A 27,619-nucleotide genomic window follows, 5' to 3' on the forward strand; every position below is an offset into this window, starting at 1 on the left:
GATCCAAACTCGATCACATTTTTAGGGGCATCTGATCAATGGGTTCCATGTTTTTCTTATAGTTATTAACGAGTGCTACTAAAATTGTTTTAAGTAAAAAGTTTTAATTTGGAAACGGACGCATGTATTATCAACAAAAGACGGAGAAGAGCCTAAACGCAAGCATAGAAGTTCATCGTCAGTACGCATATCCACGTACTTGTTTGTTCTTTTTTGCCTTTCTATCACGAATGTCTGGTGTCAGCAATAGGAGTAAAAGGTCAAGGAGGGTAGGAGGTGACAAGCGTGGCCTCTCGATGGATGGGTGAGAATGAAGGGGAGGGGAGATTAGGCTAACTCACAAAAGGAAGGATCGAAAACCAGTACGGCGGGAGAGAGGAGGGAGTAAAACCGGTTTCAAGTAACGCAGAAGAAAGTACATGCTAACGCAATTTCAAGCACTTGAGGAGGGGAGGGACCAATGCACGTTCAATCTCTTTGGAGCGAAAGGACAAAAAAGTGGGACAGTGAGAGGAAAAGTGAGGAAAAAAAAGATACCGAAACTCGAAACGTCGTCTTTATGGCAATCACTTTGCCTTTCGAGGTTTGTCTTAAATCTATTTGGCTTGATTGTGTGCGTTGGATAAAAAAGGCAAACAATGGAGGATTTCTCAACTCATGCCCCTCTCCTCGTTCAAGTTTCGGTTAAGCCGCACTACTTCATTTCGAAGGTCATCCAAGGCCGCCTGTTCAGTGTGGATTTGAGCACTTGAGTTGGTACCCTGCGTGAATCGGGCGAAAAAGGAGAATAAATGATTAAAAATAGGATGACTTTAAAGTCAGTAAGGCAACGCTGCCCCCCACTATACCTCCTGTTGGGGTGAGACGATGGGGATCGGAGTCGCAATGCTGGCCCCCAAACCGCTTTGAGACGGAAGGTGACTGAAAATTGGATCTTTGTTACGAACCATTGTGGACATTTTGTCTGTCTGTTCTTTTACAACTCTCGCCGCAGTCTATCAAACACACAAAAAAGCAAAAGAACAAATGGTTAGTGAGTAGACGATGAAATTACACTCAAATCATCAGGTGCTCATCTCCCATTACCTGTAGGGCAAAAAAAGGCGAAATTACAGACATCAAAATCAGAGAGAATTAAGAGGGTAGGAGGAGAGCGGAAGGGAACAGAGGAGAATATTTTATCATCCTTGATTGCTAAAAAAGGGAAGCAGTTAGGTGGTGAGATCACCTTGGATCGCCACACCGAGGAGTCAAGTAAAAGTCCGCCCTGGCAACGTCAAGACGTGGTCTGGTCTTACCGTCGAGACGCGTCGCCCAAAGGTCACACTCTCCAGACATCGTTAATCAAGGCGATAGACAAAACAGTGTGATGAGTATTGACGATGCAAAACGCAGTACGATGGTGGTGGTAAGACACTCGTCTGCCGGTCTAATATGCGTCTATCAATGACAGTTTGTCCACTTTCAACCACCGGAAATGGGGAAGTGAAGCAGACCGTCCCGATCAACTGACGAGTGCTAATACAGCGTGTACGCCTTGAAATCTCCTCTTTTTCCGTCCCTGTTTTTCTTATATCCGACAACTAATTGTCACCAGTTAAGGAGGCCCTATCGACTGAAGTTGACACACACGCGTGCACGCACAACACACATGACACACGGACTTTGGACATAAACAGACAGTTTTCGCTGCATTCGCTTGGTTTATATCCGCGGTCGATCAACCACCCGAACGAGAGAGAGAGAGAGCGACCAACTTTCACATCCTGTTTCGAGAGTCGAGAGGTGAAAGGTACATGTGCCTCCTTTTGTTTATGCATTAGTAGACGACGAAACGAAAACGCCCTTCTACAGCCCGTGTGATTGTCTGCTTAACTACACCACATCGTCTTGGCGCCAGGACCTACAGGCTTCCAGCCCTTCTATACACCATTACTGATATCCCTCCCTCACAGTGATAGACATTACCACGGTCCCAAGAAGGTCTCAGAACACTGTTGATCCACATGGGCAAACAAGCCTAGATGTCACCGACGAATGTGGTGGGAGAGAGGCATCTGCAGACCGTATCAATGCCCTCAGAGGTAGATAACTTGAAGTGTTGGAGTTTACCTGGACAGCGGTCATGTTGGCTGAGGTGATTTGGGCGTTGGACTGTACAGCGTAGAGCAATTCTCCACTTGCGGTGGCCACCTGTCGAACAGCATTCAACAGACGCTCTCTGGAAGGCATCACACGAATTGGGTCATCCAGGGGAGCTGTGTAGGGTCCTTCGGATCGTGTCTCCGAACAGAGGCGTGTCAATTCGCATAATTGTTCTGTTGCTAGAGCAACTGACAAATCCTGTCAATAGATTAACAAAGAGATTATTTACTAGACCACCAGTCAGAAAGGGGAGACAACGTCACCGCGGTACAACTCACCAGTCGACCAAAATTAGCCGTGGCTTTGGAGGTGGAAGCTAATTGGACAGTCTGTACGAATTCCCGTGTTGCTAGGGTAACTGCACGAGCCATACTCAGGATTGGTTGGGTGTGATGTACAACATCCTGATTGGTCGACCTCTGCATGCTCTAGAAGACGTAAAATAAAAAATTTTTTGATGTCTCGAAACAACAAGTTGGAACAGTGTCAAAAAAAAAGGTGAAAATGACGTTCTAGGCCAAACAATGTGAATATGTTTGGTCACTGGTGTAAGAGGATAGAGCACAGCACCAAGTAACCCAAACATATCTCATTGTCGAAGGCCTCAATCGTTTCATGCAGGAGGATCTACCTTTCTCACTTTTTCCAACATACCTGATAAAAATCACCTTCCAGTAGGCCTAAAGCAACATCAATTCGTCTACTGGCTTCTAGCGCAGCCTCAGTTCCAGTCAACAGACGACCTGTTGAATCGAGCTGGGATTGCAGACAACTGATCTGGCTACTTGTGGCTCTGTTGGAGCCATCTAAAACCCGGAGATGGACCTACTTATTAGTAATCAGTAGACTAACCCCGACATAGCAGACTTTAGGTGTTGACATACCATAATCACTGCAGGATTCGTAATGATGATGAAAGGCAATATGACGACCCAGATACTTCTCTGCCACATCTCGCCCTGAAAATCACACACAAAAAACGTGGAATTCGCCGGTCACTGATAATGGATATAAGTAGTGTGGGTTAAATCCACACTTACATTCGGGATTGCTGACTCGGAAGTACATAACAAGGCGTGGATTATCTGCAAAAAGAAGGACCGAAGAAGAAATTGAGTCAAATGTCACACTATCAGGTTAATCAGTAGCTTTATACAAGCCAACTAACCACGCATCCTGTCAATAAGCCGCATGAGCTGATTGGACAAGGTGGTGATTTTGCCCGCCGATGCGGATACCCGGTTAAGGTCATTCGGGTTAGCCTCAGCAATCACCTTAAAGGAGACAATAAACCGGTGGATTTACCACAATCTGATTATCACTTTTCTCCTCCGCGTTCCGTGAGCCCAAGAACTTACACATTTAACAGCATCCAGAAGCTCAGCAGTCTCCAAGACAACTTTCCTGACTGTGTCAGCACTACCCTTCCGGAATTCCTCCTTTATCTCCGGTTGACGTTGGAGATTCTAAAAGGCACCAACACCACCACAGCTTCATTAGAACGACAATTGCGACTGACTACGTGGTGGATATTTATTCTGTCTAAACACTAAATTCGCCAGGCTAACTGCCTCAAATGGACCAATGAGTGCTGTCCGGTGGCGAGAGGGCGCCAATTGAAATGGGCCGTCGTCGGACATATGCAGGTTGGTGTGCGTCTTTTCGCATAAACACGTGGCAGTGGAGACAAACAAACTGGCTCACTGACCGACGGAATGACCAAATTAACTTTCAAGTGTGGAATGGACTGGTGAGAGAGAGAGAGAGACCATCTATGATAAACAACCTAATGAAGTGGAGGCTTCAGCCTAGCATAGCCACCAGAATGAAGCCTAGTCAACGTCAATAAATCAACCGCCTCTCGAGGTGACGAGGTGGTGCTGAATTTCTATAAATTAAGCAGTGAAGATGTAGCAGCATATACTGGATACCCTCTGACAATTAGCGAGTCATCAACGGGACGACAAGGCACCTCTTTTTCCACTTTCATCTCGATGGTGCTTTGCAAGGCAGGACCAAATAATTCAACCACGGCAGACTTTTTCCATTAGAGTAGAACACCTCGTGCAGGTTCATTTGAAGTTAAGCGACTGTTCCTGAGTGTGGAAATCCCTTGCCACTAATACATCAATGTTTACCAAGGCGAAAAAAAGTGACGTCTCATATCCGTGACCTCACACATAAGTGACGTAATGATTCATGTATAGGGGCAAGCTGCAAGACTTGGACAAAAACGACTGAGATTGGTTTACTAAATAAAGGTTCCTCGTGTTGGATTCACAATCACAAAAAGCTAGGCCTATGGGACAGCGTCACCTTGAAAATCGTCAAATAATGGAGCAAATAAACACCATAAAATCGACCAACTCGCTAAATTCGCCTTTAATGATGTAAATAATTTTGAATGTTGCAGAACTAGTCTCGTGTAAGTGTAACTGGCGACGCGGATAGGCAAAGCAGGGAACCCTCTCCTCCCAAACCGCATGGGATCTGGAATTCGGTGCATACTTGGAAATCTTATCAGCGTAGGCAAATCCACGTCAGAATAATGTCAACTATCCCACTTCACAGGCTAGGTAGCAAGTCTAAATGTCAAAGAAGAGAGATATCTGCTGAGAAGAAGTGAATGGCTAAAGAAATACAACAAAAAGCATCCACGTAACCGCGTAGGCTTTTAAATCGCCGTGGAATATCGTCAAGCCCCAAGCACTACTCCTCCAAACGGATCCCTCACCAATAATTAGGAATCCTTACTAAATTTGACTTTGAATCCTTCTAGCTGAAAAGAAGTGAGCCAACCAATAGCATGGCATTAACCCCAAGAGAGTGGATCAAGATGCACCTTGCAAGCGTTGACTAGGTCCACAACAGCATGTCTAGCGGTGTTGGCAAAAATGAGCGCATCATCTTGTCTCCGCGTTGAAGCCGTGGCCATTGCCCTGTCCATAGTCGTCCGAAGGGGTCCCTCTGTGGCGCGCGACAGCTCATCCGGCGCCAGATAGCGCGAGACGAGGCTTGAAGTTGTAGAAAGTAGGGTGGTTGCACTGCCCAGGTCGTTTAAACTGACCGCCTGTCCCGCCGTGGCCGCAGAAGAAGGCATACGATTAGCCAATTGACGACAGAGGTGAGCAGTTGCTATAAGAGCCTTAGTACCTCGCGTCGACTCCATGTCAATGGAATCCACAGACTTCAGGAGAAAAGCTACACTCGATTCCACACTCTAAAAGGCAGTATTTCAGCAGATCGAGCAAAGAAGTTTCACTTCCTTTTTCTCAAGAACTCCGATTTTTAATACTTACACCTTCATACGTCTCCATCTCCTTAAATGCCGGATCTGTTTTGGGTCGCCCTTGAACTTGAGAAGCAGCCAAAAGGGTACTTCGGAGAGCAACAGCTGCATCTTTCGCGGCTCCAAGGATGAGGACCTGAGTTTTGAGGGAAATGACGAAGAGAAACACAAAATGCAAGCATTAAACATAAACCTCGACGTGCGTTAATTTACTATCCCAGTGGGAGATAGAGGCAGAAGTAAAACAGGGAGAATAGCATGCCTAGAGTGAGTGGATAAAGCTTCGCTAATTGGATGCACGAGAGGCCACCGGAAAAAAAGGTGGGAGTGTGGGAGGAGGGGAGCAAAGAGGGAACGGAGGAGTAGGTAATAAAGGGAGAGGGAGAAAGGAAGGGGGAGGGGACAAGGGCGCAGCTAGCGAATTCTTGGCCGAGCGAAAACGTGATGGGCAAAGCTACGGCACCGCTACAGCACTCATGCGGCATTTCATTTAAACATCGCCCAACGGTAGCATGCGCGGTTACACAGATTGTCATGTGGATGGAAGACAGATGCGCATACAAGAAATAAGTAGGTGATTACAACGACGAACCGCAGGATTGATCCATTTCACAACGATGAGAAGGCGAATCAGATGTGAGGAGAGACAAAATACAGGGACAACGGTCAGATGAATGCTAAACTTTCTTTGACAGAAGAGGAGATACTAGGGATGGCACCAGACAAACAACAAAGGAGGGAAGGAAAAACCTGAATAGCCACAGTGCTTACATGTAGTGGTGCCGTTAGAGCTTCCCCGTAAAAAATAGCTTTCTGACCTAATGACTTACAACAATTACAACACAAAAAGGGGATAAAAATTTAAGAGGGAGGAAGAGATTGACCAATGGAAGGCCACTCTTACCTGGCTATCGGATTGACCGGGACCAATGAGTGCAGCGCCCTGCTTAACCACGTCAGCCAATTGGGAGATGTTGCGAACGGCCATTTGAGTTGAACCAGCCAATCGGGTTTGATCCTCACCAGCACACATTACGAGAGAACGGGTGTCTTGAACCAAAGCGTCGGCTGTGCGATGAATACTTTCGCTAGAAGGGATGATGACAGGCAAAGAGGTGTTAGAAAGGTGGAAAATCTGTGTCGCCGGTTTTCCAGCCCCTCAATCCATTTAATAAGCCGTCTGCTTTAGGACAAGACTGGATAGAAACGACGATGATTAGACCAGGAGGATAACCAAGGGAGATGAGAGACACCGGCGAGACTCGTCTTGACTAGAAATATACGCCTAGCTCATTTCATTTATGTTACTAGTCACTCAACAATTTCTCTACCGCATTCAGTTAGACTGAAGGCACTTTATTTCCAAGACCAGACCCACCGAATGCTGATAAAGTTGCCTTGGGCCTCACGTCCAAAGTCATCGTAACCGGAGGAGAGGGCAGAGTATCTGTGCTGAGCCTCCAGTTGATGAACATCGGCGTCATCACGAATGGGTGGATGGAGGGTTCCAGAGCTCGCAAAGAGGATAGTAGTGTCCAAATCCGCGATTATTCCACTCACTGTGCTTGCACCTTGTAAACACGCCTGAGTTCCGGGACCCTGCATCTCCAATAAGGCAATCAGCTCCCGAAGCTGTAGGAAATGTGGTTACTTAATTAATAAAAGTAAAAGTAATATTTCGTCCTAAATGGTTTCTCCAAACCTACCCTATCGTTCATAGCACCGGCAGAGAAATCCAAACTGCGCAGGTACGCAGGCGGCTTCGCGCCAACACTGCCTCTATTCAAAGATGTGTCAGGTCTCGATGAGGCAACATTGACAGTAGCCATAATGAGTCCACGTGTCGTCTGACCGAGGTTTTTCACCGCCCATCGCAGCTTTTCTGCCTCGTGAGGATCACGAAGCGTTTCACAGGCGTCGCGAGAGATCATACAAATCTCTGCGTAATCTTGCGCCAAATTCTGCACCAATCCTGTCATTTCTTGACTGATGGATTCTTGTGGACGTCGAGCTGCTCGAACGGTCGCCTCGGTCTGTTGCTCCATGTGACGAGCCAGTCGAAGGAGACGAGACTGATAATCGGTGAAGTGAGCGTCATATGGTGCACGACCGGGTTTGTCCACCTGAATTTTAGCCGTTGAAAGTAAGGTTTCTAAAATGAGGTGACAAATAGTATCTTTTATTACAAAATGCGACTTACAAGGGCCCTTGATTCCTCCAACACAGCCATAAGCTTTGCCATGAAGCTTTGCTGAGATGCGACACCTTCAATGGCGGAGAGGAGTTCTTCGCAGGAATCAATTTGAGCCTTAACGCCATCACCCACCGCTTCTCGAATAGGATCAGACTGGCGAGGAAAATAAAAAAAGGTTTATAATTAAAGTAGTAAGATGCGCTTCCAAGTCCGAAAAGGAAGCTAACTCGGGGATTTCCGCCGGCCTGTTTAGCAGCAGAGATGAGTTGTTCAACAGACTCGAGGACGGTTCGAGTGTGCTCCACGTATATTAATTGGGCCGAGGAGTTGGGAGCACGTGAGGCAGCTCCAAGAGCGCTAGAAACGAGGCCTGGAAGGAGAAGATCCAATTCGCGAACCGCATGACCCAAACGTTCTGCCTCCGAGGTGGCACCGCGTCCTACCGGCGTCGCCATGTCGCGTACAGCTCGGGCGCTTATGGTGAGTTGCTGTTGAAAAGAGTAAATACTCCTTACTGTTTTGTTTTAGGTGAAAGTGAATTTTAGGGATGGAATTATCCGTAAATTTTGTTTTGATGACACCGACCACGGTGACATGAGCACCACTGAAGAGTGAGCATGGAGGGCGCTAAGTACGGTGGACATCTAACGGGGAGTAGCTCAATCTTTTTAGGGTTCAAAAGGCCCCGCACACTAGTTCTCCTATAAGGTTACAATGAGTTGTTATTCAGAAAAATACCTTAAAACTTTTCTGGGAGGAGACAATAAAACGAGGGAGAATCATCAATGAAAACTAACCTTCAAGAAGCCCTCTTCATTGCTGTCATGTCGTGGGGTAAAGACGCCATCCATCATTGCCATCTTGTCGCGTTCCAGTTCATGCAACAATCGACGAATGTTCAATAATGCGCGTTGACATTCTGCCTGTCCAGGCCCCTGTTCACTAAATCGAACAATATGGACTCACATGATATTATCGCTACTAAATTAAAATCAGTAGAAACAAGCCTTTAAACTAACTTTAGGACGGCGAGAAGATGCTTGGTGTTATCGGTTAGGTCTCGGCTAGCCGCTGTAAACGCTCCAAACGCGGTGTTTGATGGTTCGCCACTGGTTTCTGCCGTCTGGAGCATGTGCTTCGAGGCCAGAATTACACCCCTTCCACTCTCTAAACATGCCTGGCCAGCTAAGCAGATGGGTTGTTGAGCCTGAGGAGAGGGAAAAGTGTTGTCGGACATGCGGTTTTGATTTATTAAATTTAAGAGGCAAACACTTACACTCCGAGCCTCACTGCTAATTCTTGCAGGTTCTCCACCAAATTCACTGATCGAGGTGATAAAACTCACTAGGCGATCGATATTTCCATTGACTGCATGGATATTATTCGCAGTTATACGACGTCCCTCATCCGACCAGTCAGCACTGCGTTGGATCAGTTCACTCATACTCTTCACCGAGTCATCGGCCAGATTCTGTAACCTACGTCGCGCCTCCTGATTGTTTGCTTGGGCTGCAATTGTATTGCAGGCGTCGCGTAGGCTGCGTACATTAGCCGACATGTCATTGGCCAGATTGACAACCTTTTCAAAATGAGAGGTGGGAAGGAGGTTAAGCTAAGATTAGCAGCTCACCTCAGTGCACCCCAAATAAAAGCAAATTTAGATGGTCAAAAATTTGGTTGGTCAGTCAACAGCAATTGTGTGAAGCGAGATAAATTTTGGGTCAGATTTGCATTAGTAAAGCCAAGCAGGGAAACCAGAACAAAATCCTGCCCAGTAACACTTACACGAGCCCGATCCTGGAAGAGAGTGAGTAAAGACATTTATCCCCAAACCGAGGTCAGTTGATTAAATAAAGTGGCTACTTATTACAATTAAGTACACAGTTTCACTGTGCATACCTGTCGTTCAGTAACCTCGGGACTCTTCATTGCACGGCAAATGTTCTTGATGTCCCGTTGAAGACGTTCAAAGAAAGCGATGTCAACAGGGCCGCCTCTTCCAGGCTCCGATGTGGGATGCGCAACACCAATCAGATAAGCCGCCTATGATCGTGATTCGTTATAAAGCCTTCAGTAAGAACAGCTCACCTGTGAGGTTTCTTCCACCACTTGACACAGACAATCCGTCACTTTTCTGATATTTGATGTAAAAACTTCAGTGTTATGCGATTTAATACCATCTAGAGTGCCACGAATTCCATCAGATAAAGGCTAGAAAAGAGAAAATTTGGTTTCAAAAATCTTACAGTTCAAAAGTGGATGATATTTGGGACCAAAACTCACAGCCAGTGATTGGGCAAACGAGCTGACACATAGCTGGTATGTGTGTTGATTAGTGGGACGATCGGGGTATTCAAGAAGTGGACGCATGGCCTCGAGTCTTCTCAATTCCGCATCGCAATCTGCTACCCCCGGGACCACACCCGACACAGAAACACTCAGTAGGTGGCTAATGCTATCCGTCACTGACCTATCACGGAGAAGATTAGCTTTAAAAGATAATGAAACAATCACCTTGCAGCTAGGTGGAGTTTTTGCCTCAGCGGTTCCGCTTCAGGTTGACTGCAGACCTGTTTTGCGTCCTCCAGCATCTCACTGCTTCGATCAGAGACTTCCACAAGTCCGGTAATCAACTGTGGACCGGTGGGGTCCTTGGGTGACTTTGCACGTGATAGCTGCAATCCCTTATCCACCAGAGAATCATAAGCACCTGCAAATCGCACAGACGAGCGTCGAAAGTTGCTCGGGGTGTAACAACTTGTTAAATCTGCAGTCGCTTGATTAAATTCCACTGCAGCACCAGCAAATTCAGTCTGTGTCCTCTCCACTCGTGTCTCTTCAATCGGATATTCGAATACCGTTGGATTGTCCGCGAAACGGACAAGATCTTTTCTTCGTCGACCTACCAAATCTGACGCCTCCGACAGCTCCTTCTGACCGGGTAACGCTTTCAACAAGCACTCAAAGAGTGCACGATTGAGGTTGTCTCCAATGAGTTTGCAGTTTATTGCCACGTTTCGATTACTCTCCAGAACATCAGCTTGTTGATCCGGACTAGAAACGGTTGGTTGAAGAGCCTCAAGTTTCCGTGCCTCACACACGAGCTGGTAGGCAAGTTGAGCAGCTGTACGAGCGGCGGAAGCTCCGCTGCTATCAATTGGTCGATCCTCGGAGACTAAACAGCTACGGGTGGAACGCAAGAGATCGGACATGGCGCCGGCAAGCCGATTGGCTGATGAGCCCAACCAATCCTCTCCTTGATCACAATTTGGACTCTGTGGAGCTGCGTAGTCTTGTTCCAGGGAATCTACCGCTGAAGTGACCTCGTTGGTTGCGTTCTGAGCATCGCGAATGCTAACCTTCAGTATTCGATAGCGATCTTCTACCTGAAAGAGTTCAAAAAAAGGTTATTATGGGCCGCACGTAGCAGAACGCATCAACAATAGAGCCGAAAAAGTGAAATGAGCATTCGAGGTTGATCTACCTTATCATCAGGAAGAGCGGTTAAAGTACCGGCTTTGGAAAGATCTTCCAGTTCTTCGGCTTCACGAACTGTTCGCAAAAGTGACGCCAACGCACCATCCATTTGCAGTTGCCGCGCAATCGGTGAAACACGTGCCAGGCAAGCCTTTAATGTTTCGACTGCAACCACCATTTGAGAGGTGGAGTTGTCTAGAGCACTTTGTACGGCTGGGTCACCTATTGTTGGTACCATGGAGCGACAGGAACGAGCCAACTGACCGCATGGCTACAATTAATCAACCAATTAGAAGCAGAATAACACGCCTTTACATTACTTTTCTTTTGTCTTTTCACACACACACACACAGAACCGAATCGAAACGCACCTGAATGGCGTGTTCACAGGCACAAATCAGCTCTAACTGGGCCAAAGGATCCTCCGGATCACGACGAATGAAACGAATGGCACTGACCATTTTAGGTAGCAGATCAGAAACTGCTTTCTCATTAATCAAAATCTAGAATAAGAAAAATCAGACAGGATCAGTTAATTACGGCTCATCTAGCCTCGTGTCTGAGCCTTCACCAAAGTACCGCCTTACATGGTAGTTATTGGCGCGTGATTTATTAGCAGCGTAACGGCTTGTTGTGATTAGATTGTTGGAGGCGCTGACAACAGCCCTGGCTGCGGCTTGAAGACTCCGAATTACACGAGCATTCAATAGTTCAGCTGCTGAAGCATAAGCTACAACAACTAGGTTATCAGCAGCATGCTTCAAGTCTGCCTGTGGGGTCAGCGAGTCTGGATTGCTTGAGCAAATCTACAAAAAAAGTTCCACAACAAAGTTATAAGGAGTCTAGATAAGCAGGAGGGCTTCAATGCCAAGGGCTCCACCTTGGCCTGATTGATGAGTTCTGTGGTAGCGTCGGCCAGTTGTTTGGCGGCAGCGAAGAGACGGGTCTGACGTTCTGGGTCCCCTTCCACAGTCTCTGCTTGCACCTTTAAATCGGATATCATCTGAGCGGTGACTTGAGACAAACGTCTAGCAGCCGCAACCAACCGAACACCATCTGTCTCCTGACGTAGCTCATCATAGGCCTGTTGGAAGAGATCCAACGTATCTCCCTGATATGGCTGAAGTGGCACAAAATTCATTCATTACTTAAATTTATTCAAGTAGGCAGTGTTTTGCAAAATGCGACACCCACCCTAATTGAGCCACGCAAGAGATGGGCGTTAAGACGATCCAGAGAAGTGCGAACTTCTGTGGCAGCACTTTCAACCTGCATTACGGCAGAATCGATCTCGTGGACTTCGGGCTCGGAGAGATTGATAGTGTCATGAGCTGCTTGACCAGCACCACGAGCAACGCGAACAACATCGTCGACTGCGGTTGCTACTTCACAAGTTGATTCCGAAAGTTGTTGCTGACAGGACGCCTGATGAATTGTTGGTGCTAGCACCTAAGCGGTACACGAACAAAAAGGTACAGATTTGGCCTATGAATTCCTCTTCGTTTAGGCATTAATTAGCAAGTATTTCACAAGTTACCTTGGTGCAAGCAACCAACTGACTGGTGCAGAGACCGGTATTGGTCGCAGCCATGACAACCAGTTGTTGATGATCCGGATCCAAGCTGGTCTGAGTGGCCAAATTCTTGGCTTTGACCACGAGGACGGCCGTAGAATTGGCAACTTCCTTCGCCAACTCCAAGAGTTTATCCTATGGAGAAGAAAAGCATCCAGACATGTTAGGACCAACGTTTGGGTGGAGTCTAGGGCCGGAAACACACGCTATCAAACAGAGGGTGGTGCGTCAGCTAGGTCATTGTGTACACATCTACACGACTAACCTGATAGAGGGCTAGCAGATCAGCCTACAAGTCAAAAAAGATGAGGAGAGATGACAACCGCCAAGGGCGGAAAAACAGGAAGAAAGAAACAGCGAAACCTTTAACCTGCTGGGTTAGGGAATAGGGGGGTTGTAATAATAAGCGTGTAGGGCTAAACAGCACACAAGCGTGTTTATCAAGTACTCTCATCACGAATTCGCATCGACTGCTGAGGTCCCCAAATAGCTGTTGGAATGAAGGAAGTCGAGTGGTAAAATAATGACAACACAGAGGTAGCCCAAAATACAATAGCAGCCGGGTCCCTACCTGATAGGCACGTTCATCCACCTCTGGGACGATTTCGCCCTCTAAAACCTCGGTATCTTGCAGAACGTAGCGTAGGAAATCATTGCTAGCTTCACCAACACGGTTTGCGGCCTCCAAAATAGCCTTCCGAGAAGATCCAGCAACTTGTGATCCCTGTTCCGTCACGTAGTTTACCGTATCCAGGTTGTAGTCCGTCTGAAATGTGGGAGAAGGACAAAGTCAAGCTGATATTTATTGTATATTATTTCCAGGGGTCGATGATGTCTAATGATACCTGGCGAGTGGTGAGCGGCGTAGCAGCTTTCAGTAGTGCCGTGAAGCTGTCTGCAACAGTTCTAGCAGCTCCCAGAAGGTTCTGCGCGTTCGCTTCCGACTGATCTGTTATATCGAGACGTAGTCGTTCATCTGGCTCATCTTCAGCTCGAAGGAGACCTGACTCCCTTCGAAGGACAGCGACACGTTTGACATTGTCCACAAAAGCCGGAAAGTGTACAGTAACCACTCGGAAGGACTGCTGCACACGCATAAGGTCATCAGAGGGATCAGTAACCTCGGTAACACCGAAATGAACTCCTCCTCCCGCCGAGTCGGCACGATTAGCAGAACGCACAGCCTGTGCGACTGCTGCATTCATTGCTCCCATCTCGTCGGCAACTCGCACCTCCGTTACTCCCATTGACTCATATAACCACCGACGGGATGCTTCATCGTGTCCCAGGTTAACCAATACCCTCTCTGCCGGTGGACCGATGTCCAGCCGTTGTTTGCCTTCTTCCAATGCGTTAATATTCTCCTCTATAGTCACGTGCAACGCACGCTGTGCCGGAGTCATCGTCTTGCACACATAGTACTGCGTCTAGAATACACATACACACTCTCCCAGAGATGACTCGAAACACCAAAAAAGCTTGAGCCAAATAGATTAAATGAAACTCACACCACCGGTGATAAAGTCATCAGTAGTATCATCGACTTTGATGCGTCCAATTTCACTAGAAAGTGTCGGAATTGATCCAGCTTGAATATACCGTCTCTCCGAGGTGCCAATATAACCGACCATATTGTTGTCGTCATCATTGACCACCATCTGTTGAGCTGTACCATTCAAAAGGGGTGGTTGTGCCTGTTGTGGCTGTTGGAAACGTTGTTTTTCGATTGTCTCCTCAACTCTTGCCTGTACACGCATCCGATCGGCTGGTCCCACTGAACGGCGCTCGGTGTGAACAAACTTGGCACTGAAGTAAGGAAAACAATAGTTGACCCACGAGAAAGTGGACTGATCAAACATCAGTCAAATTTAGTCCTCAATGATATTACATTAAATCAATGGGAAATTGGGAAAAAACTTAGTATTCCCATTAAGAAAACATTCTGATGGAGGCTTTTTTTTTTCGTTTTTTAAAGAAACTGGTTCATTTAAAATGAATTACGAGGGATGCTACTTTAATGAGACGAGTAGTATGGGCATAAAGGCTCGGCTCACCGTTCTGCTCTCACATTCTCCTCGTACATTGCAGCCTCTTCATCGCCTTGGAGGCCTTGGTGATCACGAGCCTTCTGTTTCTTCAAGATAATGTCAATGTAGCCAGCAATTAGTTGGGAAATTTGTTCACCCTCTGCTGTCTGTGCTGTGTAGTACTCGTCGGGAGAGTATTCACCGAAATCCTGGACGATAAAGTAAGAACAGACGGCATATCAATGTCATACAGCTTCTTGGGCAAGAATGGGAAAAAAGTTCGAGGCATATCAAATGTTCTGGTCTAATCTTCTACTTTTCACGGCGATCCCACTCTCGAGTTCTGCGTTCCGAAGCAGTTCGCCATGCAGAGGATGAGATACACATGAGTAACTGCACCGATTTCATCAGGTAGAGAGGAGGGACCACGGGGGGTGTCAGATCTCACGATACAGTAGAAGCATACCTAACCTCGATGTCCTGCGGTTTGATCACTTCCATTCACCCGTGGAGATAAGTTACCTGGGCACCTCAGATTCTACCTCACTCTTATTTCCCAACTGTATACTGTCTGTTATTATCGGGAGACACGAGTAATAAGGATGAGGAAGGAGCACCATGCCCTCCATCTCTCTTTCTATCCCATCCCAAAGTGTGATGTAAATCTATTCATGGGTTCAATCAACAGAAAAACCACTCTTGACTGTTTCTGAGGAAGGAGTTTTTCCTGAAATTTTTTTCAAGTAAACAGTTAGATTAATAGAACAATCTTCTAGTCTTTTCATTTGTAAAGAAAATCCAGGCTCCTAGTCATGTTTACTGCCAAAACAACCAGTGGGGTAACTAAAAAAATGAGCGAACAAATGTTATTTTAAAAAAAGATTGGGTGGAAATTTCATTGATGTAAAACCAAATGTTTCATCTAATAGCACTGCAGGAAAAATTAAATCCACCTTATCCACTAATCAGCAACTAGAACACTCAAAAAATATCAACCAATTAAGTTGACCGAAGAAAAAAGAAGTCTAAAACCTAGCCAATCAAGATTTCCGTATAGCAGAGCTCTTGGATTGGTAGAGTAGCTACCAGATTCAACCAATCACATCAAAGGTCGCATATTTGTGACAGATGAGAAAAAGGAATCAGAACGTCAGGTATTCGTGACACTGCCATCGAGACAGACAGACAGACAGACAAACAGACAGACAGAGAGTAGGGAGAGCTTACCATAGTAAATGCATTAGGCGAGGCAGCCCATTTTAGGATGGAGGTAAGAGGCCAAACCTTGACCACCTCCTTTGTGCGTTCGTCCAATCGTACCACACTATCTTTTGTGATACCCAAGAGGCGAGGAACCAGTCTATTTTTGCCTTTCATTTTTTCCTAAAAATTACAAAAAGATTTCCTGGAGTTATGCCAAAAGTTGGCCAGTGCTAAGCTAAAACAAATAGATTAACTAAGGGGGTACGTAAACAGGATCCGAATGGCGACTCTCTTCATTTTCATAGAAGAATCCACGCCCTGATGTGTGTGCGTGTGTGTGATTAAAAAAAAAATTTGTTTACGTCCTTAAAAAGTACAGCACTTGGTACTCTGCACCGACTGTAAACGTGGTAACGCATCCACTTGGCATCTTTGTTTAAACCACAAAGTGGTGGGTGTCAGAAACGCTACAGTAGTTAAATGACGTTTATTTGTTGGTCTTTTCTTGTTTAGAAAGCATATTCTATGGTAAATAAATACTTGAATACACAAAGAAATATCAATATTTGGCATCGAGGTGAAATTGTCTACGTAGGCTATTCGCGTCAAACCGGGACTTTTTGGATTACGTTTGTACAACGCAGACGTCGGTAAATAGCGATCTTGTCCCATATTGAGTGAACAAGACGTCAGTCAAACCAGATCGGATACCTTGTATCAGGCTGAATGCAATAGTGGTAACAGTGTGGCCTAGATGACAAACCAATGTCTTGTCAACCAGATCGAAGGGGTCAAATTCCAACACACGGGAGCACAACACGATAGGGAGGTTGTGATGGACCACTCAACTGCTCATTTAAGCGACAGCGGTAGGGACAGCCCCTACTGGTAGACATTCCTGTGAACAACCAATAGGTGGAAGGCACAGCTAACTTGCTTCAATAGTCCCCGTTTGATCTGAACAGCCCTAGTACACGACAATCTTGATGAATAACACTTTTTTTCATCCGTGAAGGTGACCTAAAAAGTGACTTACCTTGACAAGGAAAAAGGTGATGCCATAGGTCTTGAGAGATCGACAAAAGTGACAGTACTTGACACGAGCCTCAATGTCAGAGAGGCCATTCAGAGTGGCGTGCTGCTGAAATATCTTCTTCTCCACATTCTTCACCTTCAAGAACTCCTTTGGAAGGTAGTCCTTTAGACTAAAAAGAAAGGGGACAAAGGATCAAGGAAAGATTATTTTCCACACTTTTTGATAGCCAATTTTGGAATTTCCTAATCCCCTCTCCCCCCCCCCTTTTTTGTGGGTGTGACAATTGAGGGAAGGGGGAAGCAGGCAGCAACTTTACGATTCACTTAGAGACGGATTCATGAAGGTAGTCAAACGGTGGCACGTCTTTCGTGTGTCCAAATCAAGCAGGGACTCTAATTTCTCAAGTGTGATGAAGGATCCCTCCTGACAGGTGACACCACTGCGGGACGATTCCGACCGAGGTAGCTTTCAGTTCACCACTACCGCAGGTGGCATCCGGCCAGTACATGAGATATCTCCTTCCAAAAATCACAGCATAACCAAATAGTTGCATTGACGAGTCCTCCAACATCAAAGCTACCTTTCTGGATCCTGTGGGCAAACTAAAAAAATCCCCATTCAACTTGGACCCGACCTGCATAACGCATTTCAAAGTGGCTGGAGACCCCTTGCCCCATACCTGCAAAAGAAAACCACACTCCTTTCCTAAAATGGGGTGGGAGATAGAGGTAGGAGAACGAGGAGATAGAAAGCGAGGAGAGATACTACTCCTTCACCATCCTCACCTTTGAATACCCTGGTGACATTCCTCCAAGTTCCCTCTCTTCGCACCAGAGTTAGACAGTCATCGGATAGGTGCGCCTTCATTACCTGACACATTGTCATTTCTTGAAAGGCTGAACTTCCTACTTTCATGGTTAACATTTGAAGTTAATCTTATCCCCATAGTGAGGTAAAAAAAAACACTTCGAGAGGATTTTAACAGCAAAAGGACAAGTCGCTAGCCCCCCACATATCTCCGTCCCACGTCACGACCTAAAATTGGAATTGTCTTTCAGGGAGGTTAAATCACTTCCGGAGTGGCGCACAACTATTACTGAATCTCCTCAGCTCGCCTTGCAGAGTCAACGAAGGCTATTCCAAGGAATATTTATCGAAGGGCGGATATGCGCACAGGACCCCGAGCACGTATTATGGCCATGTTAAGGTATGATTGACTATCTCCAGGCCTGCAAACTTACACACACATACACACATCCATTATTTGTTAGGCGCAGTCACTCACTCCAAATATCCAGATTTAAATTTGTTCGGATTGTAATTTCCCAGCTCCACTTGACACTGAAGCGCTGCCAGTGTGACCGCCTCCTCCAAAGTCACGGGATGCGTTCCATTTAAAATGGCATCTTTGAGCTAAAATGAAAGAGGATGCTTGGTTAGTTAGGTGGAAGAACCCTCACTTCGATGTCTTGCAAGGTCGATTTGAGAGGTCTTCCATCGCCTTCCATGTTGGTGGTGAACCCCATCCACAGGGAGTGGATGGCGTTCACTTATAAGAGGGAATTCCTACCAATTTTAAAGTTTCATTGTGTAAAATTCAATGACTTAGTGCAATCGACCAATCTCCATAAAAAATCATTGAATACACCTGTAAATTTTCCCAAATTCCCTATCAATTTACACCCCAAACCGTACAATCTACTAAAATCCAGTTATACTGATAAGTAGTATGTGGTAGCCACATGCTCAATTTTAACCGCTTGGCATCTGAGGGCCGATAAATAGAGAGGTATAGGGGAGGAAAAAAATCCGCGTTTATTTCACAGACACCTTTGAAGCACAAACAATACTTCTCTGTTATTTTTCGCCCTGACTGATGTAATTACAGCAGGGCAAACGTGGTCTAAGAAGCTTTAGGCGGGAAGAAGTTGAACCTTCACACCTGAGATAGCAGGCAAGTGGACCGATCCTTCTTACTAGATAAAACTCCACCAAGAAAGAGGAGATTGAGCGGCATCAGGAGCGTCGCACCAAGGGAGACATCACTTCCATCTACGCACAGGTCATTTTGGTCGCCTAGACACCGCCAGATGGCAGTGTTGCCAGACCTCGCTTTTTATAGGTTGAATAGACTACCAAAAATGTCATTGAATGACTTATCCAAAAACGCATCAACTTTTGACAAAGGCAAAGGCAGACCAACGATACACACAGCCACACAGAAGGGGAGAAGGAGAGACCGCACGCCGGTCCCCATCCTGGTTGAGATAAAGGCGCGGGGTCGCAATTTCGAGCATAGAACCTTCCTAATGAGCCCCGTCAAGGTGGAATGATGGACGAGACCTACCACCAATCACCAGCTACGAAGGTAACGGGGGGGATCGTTATTCCACTAAACAAAGTACAGTCAGGTGCTATTAACCATCTTGGGTGTGAAAAGGCCAGAGTTAACCCTACACACGAGATAAATAACCCGAACAGTGTATAAAAGGGGCTAGTTGGTCAGGGTATACATGAACCATGTCCTAGTGGCCGCTTATCCCGTAAAAGTACAGAATGCATGAGAGATAGAGCGGAGAGAGCGAGAGTGAAGGGAAGAAGTAAAAATTAAGACTACAATCATTTGATGCCCCAGCTCTGCCTCATTTTTACCAAAAAGGCTGAACAAAATAAAGATACACACCTCCTCTTTCCTCCCCACCCTAAACGAATGTAATCAAGTCTTTTAACCAATCAGCGGTGAGTACAGACCTGCTACCTCGAGTGACCCACCCTCACCCCCTCCTAGTTTAAATAAAGTGACAAAATCGCATTTTCCGTTGTTTTGTAGTAGATTTTAAGGTTTTTTGTTGGGCTGAACTTGCATAGTTAAAATGCCTACTTTTCAATGTTGGCAATCTATGAGGCGGTGGGAGGGAGGGGGACAGTGAGGCGGGGAAGGTCTGATGAGGTACACATAACTGCTGATTTACATTAATTGGCAAATATTTAATCCACCTATCAAAAGGTGTCCGGTGAATTGGATATAGAGAAGTTACTTAAATCCCTTTACTCTCAGTTGGTTGGCCAGATGCTGCCTGATGAGTCATTCCAATGCGATTGGCTGTATCAGTGATGAGGAGGGTGGAAGAAAATAACCTCCCCGCAGGTGGGAGTTTAACACCTACATCACTTCACTCTTTGTACTTAATGAATGACAAGAGATCAGGTTTTGACAGTCGCATGAGCACACAGAAAACGGACAGCAGGTAGACTGTTTGGAATGGGGGGAGGGGGGAGAGAGGGAGGCACGTGAATACCTAGACATTTTGGCCCTCAAGAAGTAGACATTGGAGGCCAAGATTATAAATCCTAACGAAGAGGAGGGACGGCATTTTCCATCTAACAATCCCCCTAAAGCTGTTCTGACGCGGAAAATAAAAAGCCCTCCCTGATCGGGTGCACTAAAAGACCCCAAGTACGTAAGAGAAACCAGAAGGATCGGATTTCCACATGTAGTGGAGCCGCTGCGTTCCAAGGCCTTACCCGAAAAAGAGTTTGTTTTTTCTATTTCACATCAGCCTTTCAGTAAATTCAGGAATCATGTATGAGGTCAAACGTATCCGCCCCTACCCCTCACCTGTTCTATAATAGGTTACCGTATTTCTACCCCATTACTTCACAACCAAAAAATATCCAATTAAATGGCCTATTCCCTCGTCGGTAGGGCGTCTCCAAGTCTCCAGTCCAGATGTTTAACCGTTCTGACATATGGCAGAAAGTACCCATTATGGTGGACCAATCAACGTGCTGTACACTTCTAACATCCACTGATATCTTTACGACACAATTTGGTGTATCCATTTATCAATAAGCAGATGAAGAGCACACATTCTAGATTAGTAACTTGTGAGCTAGAGTGGTAAACAAAGAAATTCAGGCCGTCACACATACGTGACGCAGGTAGTGAATATCCCCAAAACACCTCCATCAGTAAGGCAGTAAAGCGACTAAATCCCTTCACCAAAAGAAGAAAAGTGAGATAATATTAACCTCTCCCATTGTCTACTTTCGCCAGGAAAAACAAACAGCCTAATACTTACGTTGCTTAGTGAATGAATGGCGATGCCTCTGCTATACACTGGTATTTTTGGGGAGGAAAAAAGAGGAGAAAGGCCTTGTGTACACTCACACACACCTACGCGCCCACATGCATGCATGCAGGCATTGGGGGGAGAAGAGTGGGAAAGGAATTTTGTTTTCAACCCAAGCGACCAATGAGAGGTGAGAACAAGAACGCGCCACATTTAAAGGCAGGGTTTTTTTGTTGCGGACAAATACGCAAATATGCCTATTGTAACTGATCCAAAAGAAGTGTAAGGCTACCGACCTGAACGTAGAGAAGATTCAACTGGACCGGGTCTCTAGCATCCACATTCATGTCCGAAAAGAAGTAGCGCCTTCGAAGAAGCAGAATCTCCTTCTCATCGATGCCCTGTTGTCGCAAACTCTGAGCCGGATTGAGCCAAATCACTTAAAGGAGAAGAAAAAAGACAAAGGCCATAAGTAGGGCACGAATAAGCCATCACGGCTGCAACTTTTTCTTCTGACTCGCAGGGGAGGTCTGCATCATACCCTCGAGATAACTTGTGCCCTGCACTTTTCCACTATTCTGTAGCAACGCAAAGAAAGCTGCGGTTAGAGTGTGGAAGTAACTAATTTTCTTTCCCTATTTTTTTATAAAAGTCCCACACCAGGAGGTAGTAATGGCAACCACATGAGTTCCAGACCCCCGCGACCAATCACAACGCGACCTTGATTTGGCTTTGAAGAGACGCGTACAAGCGTGTAAGCAGTTGGATTTCACTCACCTTCATCGTCAGTGTGGAGCTCTTTGCGAAGCTTCTCCATCTTATCAGCATCTCGAAGGGTACCCACCAATCCACCAGTTTGATGATGAGCACGTTTTAGGGTTACACCTCGATCCTTTTCCGCCTCCTCTGTATCGCGTACCAGGAGGTACTCCTCGTAGTTATAAATGCCTGTACAAGGGGAGCCACGCATTAATTCACCGGATCACCTGGAGAACAGACCAAATTTTTGCGAATTTTGGTCCTTTCAGTAGGATTAGCCTCTCCCTAAGCCATCTCGTGAAACGATGGTTCTAGCGTGTGGGGGAAGTGGGACCTGGGTTAGTCATCCCATCAGTGTCCGTGTGGTGACTCAGGAGAGATGGATGGATATGAGACATTCTTTCAGACAAAATCCTACACTCTTTCTTTCAAACAGGGTGCAAGTGCAACCTACCTTCCACCTCCGCCCACCCCTCCGTCCTTTTTACTAGTCGTCGGTCTCGAACACAAAGTGTGAAGGAAGTGCGACTAGGTGATTTTATACCTCTCCCAAAGCGCTATATATGACTCATTTCACGGAAAGATTGCTAGGACGGCCAAGTTTTGCCACCAGGTCTGCGGCAATATCGACAAAACGACAGCGGATCAGTAGGTACGACGATTCGTATGTCTCGTGAAATGTTGACGAGGGGGTCACTAGAGGGAATGGGCATAATCTCTGGGGTGCCAGTGCTTCTGTCTGCTATGGATGGGTCAAAATGGAACCTCTAATCTCACAGATGCAATAAGAAATGCCGCTTTTATATGATGGCACTGACACGTATGACAAGTGGCGGGTCCTATTACTGGTGCAGAGGTGATAGCCAATCCAAACCAGACACTGTTTACCGACATGCCAGACAGCAGGCAACAACCCTTGCTGAATTGTGTGGGTGTGTAACAGCCTAACCTGTCTTGCCGACTGGCACAAAAAAGTCAAACTCTAACACCCGCATAATTTCACACCACGCTACGGCATGCTACACTGATGGGACGCCGTGTCTGATGGGCCAACACTCCAAATGGGCGTGCACAGATCTGCGTGCCGCACACAGCCGCATGGCCTTTCCTCCTTACGTCCGACACAGAACAGTTGAAAGAGGCATTTCCGTGAGATCGTAACTCCTTGGAGTGCATCATTGCATGAGGCGAGGCACGGGAAGGTGACGTGAAAACGAGCTTCAAAACAGCGGAAGCACGCGAATTTAACACTTCAGGATTACTGTCAAGGTGAAGCAGATTGTGTCTTGGAGTAATTGAGCCGTACTGACAGATAGTCCTGGAAGAAGCGCGGGTAGGGGGTGAAATTAATTCCCCGTTTGATGAGAACGAACGATTTCTAAAGCCTTATGAGCAGAATAAAAGTAAAAAGCGCTCAGATTCGTTTTAGAAGACAAAGGCAGCCAATCACGAGGCTGGATAATACCCACCAATCAATTCCAACCAATCGGATAAAAGGTATGAAATTTTCGAGGAAAAAAAGGGGGAGGGGAAAAAAGCCATACCCATTTTTGTACAGATGGGAAGCATTAATTCGGCCAGAGTTTTACTATCATCCACTCGAAGGGTTTTGCGTGTTCCATCCATTGTACGAATGTAAAGCCATCGAAATCGGTACTTGTATTCAATTATGTCCTGAAAATAAATAACAAAGGAAATAAAAAAATAAATAATGAGACTTCTCATCATCTTTAAACGGTTATCCAAGATAGGCATTTCTGTTCCCCCACTCAAGTGGAGGGATGTTTTGAACAGGCACCTGTTTATGATGGGACAAATGGGATGGGATGTCCTACGCAAAGCAGAGTGCAGGGAGGAGCTACGTCCTTCATATTAAAAGATAATCCCCCTTAAAGCCTTAATCTTAAAATAACTTTCCATTGGCAAGTAATGGACACTTCTATCAGTCATGCATCTTACTACACCGAAAGAGAAATTAGTCAAACGATTTATTCATCAAAGGGAGAAGGCGAAAGTGAAAGAAAAGGCAGTTGGCTTGGAATTTACTGAACCCTGGACCTCTCGTGACCTTAACTGTGAGTCATTCGGTTTGGCACGTGTCTGTGTGTGTGCTACGCAGGAATTTAATTACCCACAAATTTGTGTGTGCTGCAAATGCCTGCTTTTGGATCTAATGGGAGTGGCTATTGTTGCTCTCCAAAGTGCGTTCTCACGCTTCCAAATTGGCAATGAAAGTGGAAAAAACAAAGAAGGCAGATAATGTTGAAAGAAAAATAAGGGGCAAATGTGTCCTTTCTGAATCATTATTTGTTCTCTAGTTCCAGAGACCGCTAGGAGGGGGAGGGTCTAAGGAAAACCAGCCCCCTGTTTTAAAAGAAAAGGTGACCTCTTGACTTCGTCCTATGCCTTGAAGATCTATCGCAACCATTTGAGAGAGGAGCAAACAATTCCCTATTTTTTCCAGTGCAGTGACAGATCTGACTGGATCACATCGCTGTCTTGTCATTTGTCAGGAGTGGAGAAGGTATCTTTTTCGATGTGATCAAGGAGACGCCCGTCAAGTGTGAAAAAAAGTGGAAAACAGAGAGAGAAAGAATTGTTCTACCAACTAGAAGGAAGGGAATGACAGACACTTTGTCATCGAGTAGGGCACAATCAAGGAGAGAAGCTAACTTCCCTCCTCCTTCTCGCAGTCCCATCCGATAAAAGAAATAAAGTCAGTTGAATAGGTAAAAGAGGGCAAAAGTTGTTTCTGATAGCAGCCAGAAGAGGGATAGAAGATTCAAAAGGCTGAAAAAAGGAGAGGGACCACAGCTGTCATGACTCAGGCCAGATGCGAACAGTTGGCTTGGCCATGTAAATGCGTGTGTGTGTGTGTGTGTGTGGGCACGCGTGGTAGACTTATTTCTCCTGCAGGTGGGTATTCAATAGTCCCTTTCACCTATCCAAGATACCTGTTGACTTTGTACAAAACCTGACACCTTGACAGGTCAAAAAGGTGGTCACTTTTTGCATCCCTTTCTCGTCTCCCTCCTCCAGCCCCGCCCCGCCCCGCCCCGCCCCCTCTTCCCGCCCTGATTGCAGTAGGAATGCTAGATTTGACAAGCAAGAGCTTTCGTTTGAAAGGGGAGGCTTTGATGTTACAGGTGTACACACACGCACACACACACGCCCAAGGGAAGCTGCAGCGGCGAGCGTGTCCTACCCTACTACGGAATAGCTGGCGCGCAAATGCCGCGAATCAGTCCAAAAAACAGTGGCCATGCGTGGGTGGATGTGTGTGCGTGCGTGATGAGGGATTCTATCAACGAAGGCACAAAACAAAACTAAACCCAAAATTGTGCTTTTGCATCAACCGTGTGTGTTTGTATGTGCGTGTGTGTGTGTGTATGGAATGCCTTCATGTGGACGACTGATCGATGAATGACCTCAGAGCCCACAGGCCACCCAAATCCCCGTTCACTTGGCACTAAATGCAACAGTTTCAAGAACATGTCGCCTCAGATGTGGCGGAGAACACTGGATAGGTAGAACACAGTCAGAGATGGGAAATTCTGAAGCGAGATTCCTGCACGCACACACACACACACACACACCGACACTGAAAAAAAGGTGGGACAGGGGAAGTGGGCAATCAATGGAGGCAGCACAGTCCGCGTGTGCGGTGTAGGATAGACACACACGCACACACACCCACATATAATAGCAACAACAAGTGGACACACAGATGTGCTGCCTTACAAAGGCAAAATGAAGCCTCGACACTCACCCCATTGCGTAGAATGTAGTGCTCCAAGCTACGAGAATTGTCCAACCAGAGGCCTTTCTTGTTATCCTCGTGAGGAAGAAACAGACCGTAGTCTTTAGCTATGGCAGGGAGAGAGTTCTTTAGTGTACCATAACGCCCACCATCAGTGTCACATATATGTGACAGATGCTTAAATCGTTGCCTATACAAATTAGCTTTCCCGATTTTTGAAATGAAGTGGTCGATTTGCCTCAAGACAAAAAGTCTTCTTGCGTCACTGTCTTGGTGTCATTTTACGGTCTTTTAGTCCCTCTTCATGTCAACAATGAGCCACTGTTCTCAGAGGCACTACATTGGTGACAGGGATAAGCAATGATGTCAATTTCGTTGACCAGAGCCACCAAAGGTAGACATCCCCTCAAAAGACAAGTTTAAGGTAAGTTTTTCAGTCTTCAGTGAGACCTAATTACACCGTGCACTAAGAGCATGATGACCCTCTTTCTCCCCTCCTTAGCTTAGTACCATGGCAAGCGGGTGGCACACGGATCGGGTTCACTGCAGAATTGAGATTAAGCCTCTAGCGATTACAGGGAGTGACAGGAGCAATGAAAGATGGGGACTTACGATTGTCGAGCCCATCAATTTCACGGATTTGATGACGAATCTGATCACATGCCTGTCCCACCGTCATGAGAGCATCGAAAACCAGAGTTTTTGTCACATCAGCATCGGGCACGTGGATTCGCAAGGCTAATCGTCGACTGTCGCCAACCATTGGTGGCCTACATCCAAAAGAAGGAGCATTCAAAGGAGAAGGGTGAAGAGCGGGGAGAAGAAAATGCATCTTCCCTAAATGTATGCTCACGCAAAGGGGGAAGGGGAATGGGGTTAGTAAAAAACTGCAAATTCTTTTTTTCCGTCGCGCCACAACCAGCATATACGAGACCTGAAACAGTCTGGACTTTGTTCGACCCTTCCTTCTCCCGTCTACCCCCACCCCAAAAGTTGGGCTTCTAAATACAAGAACATCACCATAGCAACGAAGCCAACTGAAAGCTGTAAGGGCCAGACTCCCCAAGCGTGTGCAAAGGTCAAGAAGGCAGGCACAGATACTTAATGGCATAGTAAGGACCTTATAGAAAGTGCCAATGCCATAGTTGCTAGGCTGGAGAAGAAGATAGTGGCCTCGTTAGTCAGAGCCTCGAAGCCCGAGTGGGTAACGCCCAAATGAAGAAGTATTTATTACAGATCGCAGCTGTGCGCATGTGCACAGTGAAGGGTAGATGCGTGTTCGTATGCATCGTGCTCGCATGCGGGCACAAGAAAGGAGACAAGAGCCATGGACTCAATGCCTGTTTCGACCCGCAAAGATCGTGTACTCAATGTGACTCAGCTAAACATTATGGAGGCTTTAAGAAAGAAAAGGAGATTGCTAACGCCCGACTAGTTTCGTTTTGAGAAACCCCTGATCACCTGTTTTGGCGCATAACATTGCCCTGCCAGAGCAGAGGCTGAACGTCAACGCAAACGCTCGGATTATCGCAGGCACACTGTGATTGGATGGAAAGTCCAGCCCGATCTGATTGGTTGAGAGGGGGGCGTGAGTGTAATTAACGGCGGCAGGAGAAATAATGCATCACAGAGAGAGGGAAAGAGAGAGCAGGCAAGCACGAGACTAATTTTATCAAAATAGACGCTAAAATCTGTGCTAAAATATAGACTCCTGATAATTTCATTCTGTGGCAAAATAGAGGCTGAGACATGCAAAAATTGTAAACAACATGATGACGCAGATTCGTGCGTGTGCATGGTAGATGTTAGGTGAAGTTATGTACAGACGAATCAAAGTTTAAGCATTAGTCGGAGGGTTTGATAGAACTTATTTACGTGGCAAAGAAGCATGCAGCCGCATTGTCACTACTTCTCGCTACTACTAATGCTACCGCGAACTTACCCAGCAGGGAAAGCCCAGGGCATCCTAAAGAACGGTGGCAAGTTAGAGGTCATCGCATTAAACCATTAATAGATGAAGTGTAGTGCTTATTAAGATCCATTAATTAGAGAGTGTAACTCCTGAAAAAAAGCCCAAGTTGAA

At 46.2% G+C, this 27,619-nt stretch overlaps 1 protein-coding gene across 1 annotated transcript; it reads right to left on the reverse strand. All coding sequences in view use genetic code 11, as the record gives it.

Moving 5' to 3' along the window:
* Window positions 1-650: 650 nt before the first annotated feature.
* Window positions 651-27,501, reverse strand: EGR_06344 (Talin-1; the record flags this gene model as incomplete). Its single annotated transcript, XM_024495593.1, has 42 exons — window positions 651-761; window positions 849-995; window positions 2,113-2,343; window positions 2,424-2,573; window positions 2,800-2,951; window positions 3,030-3,104; window positions 3,186-3,230; window positions 3,314-3,419; window positions 3,504-3,611; window positions 4,988-5,365; window positions 5,445-5,570; window positions 6,339-6,522; window positions 6,813-7,066; window positions 7,141-7,610; window positions 7,631-7,781; window positions 7,856-8,116; window positions 8,426-8,570; window positions 8,648-8,835; window positions 8,905-9,207; window positions 9,528-9,671; window positions 9,717-9,839; window positions 9,912-10,098; window positions 10,143-11,014; window positions 11,113-11,376; window positions 11,477-11,608; window positions 11,693-11,911; window positions 11,986-12,225; window positions 12,300-12,554; window positions 12,643-12,813; window positions 13,250-13,444; window positions 13,524-14,105; window positions 14,187-14,484; window positions 14,733-14,914; window positions 15,933-16,088; window positions 16,945-17,113; window positions 18,230-18,357; window positions 21,314-21,456; window positions 21,795-21,965; window positions 23,321-23,450; window positions 25,546-25,643; window positions 26,149-26,306; window positions 27,479-27,501. 42 exons carry the CDS (start codon window positions 27,499-27,501, stop codon window positions 651-653), a joined length of 8,625 nt encoding a protein of 2,874 aa, XP_024349991.1.
* Between the last annotated feature and the right edge of the window lie 118 nt (window positions 27,502-27,619).

Source organism: Echinococcus granulosus, assembly GCF_000524195.1.
Source record: "Echinococcus granulosus chromosome Unknown EG_S00055, whole genome shotgun sequence".
Taxonomy (NCBI): Eukaryota; Metazoa; Platyhelminthes; class Cestoda; order Cyclophyllidea; family Taeniidae; genus Echinococcus; species Echinococcus granulosus.